Raw genomic sequence first — 5401 nt, forward strand, 5'->3', positions numbered from 1 at the left:
ATGTATTTGTCTAAAAATTATTGGTTTATGTCATACAATGCGGACTTGACTGAAGACGGTATAAGCTTTTTAGGGTTCCGTATCCAAAGGGTAAAAACGGGACCCTATTACTAAGACCCCACTGTCTGTCTGTCTGTCCGTCTGTCTGTCGCCAGGCTGTATCTCATGAACCGTGTGGTAGCTAGACAGTTGACATTTTCACAGATGATGTATTTCTGTTACCGCTCTAAAAAAGTACGGAACCCTCGGTGGGCGAGTCCGACTCGCAAAATAAATAGATGTTTTTACGTCATTATATTACGATAATAATGGCGAAAAGGACGATTATTGATCTCAAAAATACATATATGATAAAATAACAAATTGTCGTTTTTAATCCTATGATAAGAAAGTAGTAGGTACCTAATAAATAAACATTAAGATAAGACTTATTTAGATAAAATTTATTCATGTATAATTTTTATTATGCTAGTATCAGTTTTACAGTGGTTATAACAGTGGATGAGAAACAAATAAATAAAATGACCTCAGACACCTATGCTTTTAAATTTTGTCCTATTCAAAAGTGTAAAATATTTCCACGCAATATATTTGTCATATTAATATTATATGGCAGGCGCGCCGTGGTACACAAAATAGAGTCCAGGAGTCTCGGTCAAAGGTCTACACACTACTGCGAACATTGTCGCATTTATCAATAGATATGGCCGTATATCTCCAACATTTAGCATTGGCAACAATACTCTATTCCAGAATGTGTATATCGAGGCCCATTACTCTTCTCAAGAGTTTCCTTTATACGTACAGATGCCATAAAGATAGGTGGAAGCATCTACGGTCGTTATCCGAGATCGGTTACCTGTGCCCCAATCGAGTTTGTAAACGATGTGTCTCTGTATTTTATCCAGATGTAACTCTGTTTTATTCGATAATTTGTTTGTTTGCGTTTTTGATCGTAAACAAAACGTCATTTTCGTCACTACAATTTTAGAAGTTTCGGATGTATACAATCCTAGGTTCTATAGGTACTAATAAAAAAGTAATTTTAAAATCATCGTCTACTTAGACTCTAGAGATATGTAAGTTAGGTAAACATTATATACATTTGATTAAAACTATGTCGATATTTATTTAGTCGCGACAAAACTGATAGCATTGTCAAAACGTGTGTTCAGCAGGACGTTCCGTCTCACACTATACCGACAGGTAAGTACATGCTGCAAACATGTGTAGAATTGTAGACGCAGTCAGTCATGATATCGCCCAGCCTACGCACGCGCGTGATATCGTCCCGGCAGTAACTGCAGTAAGTTGTCGTGCGAGTAGCCTGATTTACGCACGCCACTTGACCACTAAGAAGTATAACTAACAGCTGTAGTAAATGAAAAGTTGTAGCGTGCTACGGTGCTACCAAAAAAATACCATATTGAACCTTAGGGTAAAGCCGAAAAGTACATTATCAATTTGACATTGCTTTGTCGGCTTTTCTATCTTCCGTCCATGGCACTTCCTCCCTCGTAGGAAAAATACTAAAGGCCTGTCCTTTAAACTACGAGATGGCGTGCTTGACGGACTTGCAGGCGTTTCTGGCTGACGGCTTGTCCGGGTCAAAATTTACCCTCAAAATTAAACGTTCAACGTTGCTGGGACGACACGTTGTGCAAAATTAAGTATGAGGAACTACTTTCCAGCTCTGACGGCCCTGCGCGCGCACGGCTTCTCGCAGTTGCAGAACAAGAATCCGGCCAGTGGCTGCATGCCTATCCCTCCCCCCCCACTGGTACATATCTAGAGCCGGATACTTTACGTTTAGCCGTAAGTCTTAGATTAGGGGTAAAGGTCTGCGCCCCCCACAGATGCCCCTGCGGCGCAACCGTCGATGTGCTTGGGCACCACGGCCTTTCTTGTCAATTAAGCGCTGGTCGCCTCTCCAGGCACGCTGCCCTGAACGATATCATCCGCCGTTCTCTTGCCACCGTCAACGCGCCGGCTATCCTTGAACCAAACGGCGTTTTGAGGGACGACGGCAAGAGACCGGACGGTATGACCCTGGTCCCGTGGAAGATGGGACGGGTGCTGGTCTGGGACGCCACATGCGTCGATACACTAGCTCCGTCCCATCTACCAAGAACTTCGTTCAGGGCTGGGGCGGCTGCCGAGGCGGCTGAAGGCAAAAAGTTCGCTAAGTACCGAAGTCTCGGCCCACAATACCACTTTGTGGCATTTGGTGTCGAGACACTGGGGCCGTGGGGTCCAAGCGCAAAAGTTCTTTTTAAAGAACTTAGCAAAAAGCTCGTCGACGCAACCGGTGACCAGAGAGCTGGCGGCTTTCTCTCGCAGCGCGTAAGTATTGCCATTCAGCGAGGGAATGCTGCCAGCATCTTTGGCACAATGCCGCGGGGGCCTTATTTAGATGTTTTTTAATTAAGAGTAGTTTTGTTTTTTAATTTTTTTATTTTATTTATAAGTTGTTATTCTTAGTTACTTTTAGTTTTACTTTTAATTGAATAATAATAATAGTTAAGATTTTTTATTAATAAAATAAAAACATTGGATGTGTCTTCATTATCAATTGTATCTATTAATATAAAGCCCTAAAGATTTTTTGAGGTTTCCGTGTGTAATAAAAGGATAGGGATAGATTATATTTTGATATTTTATTTTGTTTGCATAGACTGAATGTATTTTTTTAAATTATTAAATAAATAAGTGTATGAATAAAGCGACGAACGTAGTTGAGATTCAAATTCTTACTTATTAGTTATTTCTAAATAATCCACGACCTTTATTAAAGAAGGTGATGAATGGGTTGATAATGATAATAGAGGCAAACGTGGCAACAAAGACGATCATTGCCGTGGTAAAGTTGTCAGAGGCCCAGTTTCTAAACTGGGTCTTATCCAAGCCGTAGCAGAGGGTGATGCAAGCGGCGGAGAAGCCCACAATGCCAAAGCAGATGTGGGTGAGCTTGGAAACGCTGGGCGGCAGACGGAGCCCTCTGAGCTCGTTAGCATAGAGTGACGCGAGCCCGTTAACCATTGACACTGATGTGAATACCATGGAAACCAGTGCTGCAATAAAATAAGAAATTGTTATATTTACGTATCAGATTTTAGTAATAATAACAATAGTTAGGAGTGACATTATAATTTAATTTAATTTTAGATACTCTGATAAATTATAAAAAATCGTTACTAGATTTCCACTAGTAAGTAACATCTTGTCAACCTACCAAACTGTCCATGTAAAGTATTCCAATGAACACTCTTGTCAAGAATCTTGATGAAACAGCCGGCCAGGGCCAGGCCAGAGCCAAGCACCTGCAGAATCCAGTGAGCACGCCGCCGGTGTACCAGCTTCAATCGCGATGACCAACTGTTGTGGGGGCTCAGGCTTAGGATGGCTTGGGCCATTAGTAGATGATACTGGAAAGAAAACAATTATTAAGTTGATTTAAATTGTACCAAAGAACAAGACATAATATTTTTAGCACGTTTTTGGAAGCAAAACATAATCATAACAGACAGGCCATAACTAGCCAAAAAGCACCGATAGTTAGGTTAGCTCGAACTGTAGTGCGATAGCAAACCCTCTAAGAGGTACATATTACAAAAAAAGATAACGAATGATGCTGATAACTTACGAGAAAATACTTTTTTGTTTAAAGATACTGAACATTCAACTTACCCCAAGGACGCACATAATGATGTGTTGCGGCGTAGCACCAACTGGAAGACCGTTACGCAGCGCGAAAAGCAACATTACTCCTACTGTCATCCCTATGAGGATATGTGCAAGCTGATTCAACGACGATTGAAAAATATTCAGGTTGTAGTTATCTTTAGCTGCCGATGAAGGTTGGGGAGGTTGATGGTTTTTCTCTGTCGCATTAAATGTAACCTCAGGGTCATGGTCAATAGGCGGATCGGTTACGTTCGGCGGCATTTTGATCAGCGGTGATAAATTTTTTAGACTACTATGAAGCAATAGGATAGTGCCTTTATATAAAATTACCTTATCCTCGTATCGATAACGATAAGATTTATTAATCAATTAGTCTGATAGGACCTAAATCCATACACGGGGGGAAGAAGTTGATAAGTGGCGGGAAAAAATTTAAGAAATTTTAACTTTATGTAATTTTATTTTAAGTTCAAATTTCTTCATTAAAATATCTCGAGTTATCAACTTCTTCCCGCCGTGTACCGAAATAAGATTTTGCATAAATAAATTAAATCTATTAATCGATTTGTCTGATAGGACTTAAATCCATACACGGCGGGAAGAAGTTGATAAGTGGCGGGAAAAAATTGAAGAAATTTTAACCTTATGTAATTTTATTTTAAGTTCAAATTTCTTCATTAAAATATCTCGAGTTATCAACTTCTTCCCGCCGTGTACCGAAATAAGATTTTACATAAATAAATGAAATTATGCGAAGTTATATATTTATTTACTTTTTTATTTAGGTAACATGTTTCATGGCAGTAATGATAGTACTTGGATTATATATACCTTGTTTTGTAGATTACTTGTAATTGTGAGTAATACGTAATAACAAAAAAGGGTCTTGAATATTAAAGTTTAACTTAATTTAATGCCTTTCATAAACAGTTTTAAATGGTTCCACATTTGTTATCGTACTTAAAATGGACGTTGGTTCGAAGCAATCTTAGAAACAAACGACTATGAAATCAATAACTTGCATCGGAGCTATCTATATTGGAGTCCAAATGAGAATAAACACTTATTAAAGCCCTGCGTGGATCTATAAATAATTCGATGCGCCAAAGCGGACGTTTCGACAAATTGCGGACGATTCCACTAGGGACTCGGAATGGAACATCGTTTAGGAACTCAACTTCTAAAGTTGCAAATCAAAATAATACCCACACCATCACACCATGTCAAAAAACGTTTAAATCATATGTATAACACTCAACTGTTCTTTTATAGTAAATTTGACATGTTTTACTCGTAGTTGTGAGTATTTAATCGTGTATGCATATTAATTCTCAACTAGGTATGTTCATTTAAAACTTTCGCGGTTTAAACACATATTAAATCACATTTAGAAACGGGTCTATCGCGAATTTATTTTGTTACCTTTATTTACCGACGTTTCGACACAGGTTTCACTGGTCGTGGTCGCGGCTAACTGACGTCCCAGCAAAATGTCAAAACAGAGATTTGTGTGACTACCCCACGAAAAGTGCATTTAAAGTTCGAGGTAGACATCACATTTTCAAACCACCCACTACACATAAAAGTTAATTATTGTCAATAGTCCGACACACAACACTCACAACATCCGCGCACACAGCCGAAGATAGATCCCTCGGCTTTAACTTCTGGATCACTGGTCCCCAAGTTGCCGATAAGTTAAAACCATCTTCCCTAT

At 39.2% G+C, this 5401-nt stretch overlaps 1 protein-coding gene across 1 annotated transcript; it reads right to left on the reverse strand.

Moving 5' to 3' along the window:
* Nucleotides 1–2695: 2695 nt before the first annotated feature.
* LOC134747711 (uncharacterized) lies at nucleotides 2696–3945 on the reverse strand. Its single transcript, XM_063682323.1, has 3 exons — nucleotides 3688–3945; nucleotides 3233–3425; nucleotides 2696–3071 (listed from the first exon to the last, which is right to left on the reverse strand). Exons 1-3 carry the CDS (start codon nucleotides 3943–3945, stop codon nucleotides 2758–2760), a joined length of 765 nt encoding a protein of 254 aa, XP_063538393.1. The 3' UTR covers nucleotides 2696–2757.
* Nucleotides 3946–5401: the final 1456 nt, after the last annotated feature.

Source organism: Cydia strobilella, chromosome 15 (assembly GCF_947568885.1).
Source record: "Cydia strobilella chromosome 15, ilCydStro3.1, whole genome shotgun sequence".
Classification (NCBI taxonomy): Eukaryota; Metazoa; Arthropoda; class Insecta; order Lepidoptera; family Tortricidae; genus Cydia; species Cydia strobilella.

Bases quoted from the DNA above. Each gene is read 5' to 3' on its own strand.
- LOC134747711 (XM_063682323.1), bottom strand. From the start codon at position 3,945: ATGCCGCCGAACGTAACCGATCCGCCTATTGACCATGACCCTGAGGTT. The intron at 3,426-3,687 runs GTAAGTTGAATG...TTTTCTTTCCAG, and splicing joins TCATTATGTGCGTCCTTGGG to TATCATCTACTAATGGCCCA. The intron at 3,072-3,232 runs GTAGGTTGACAA...ATTTTATTGCAG, and splicing joins TACTTTACATGGACAGTTTG to CACTGGTTTCCATGGTATTC.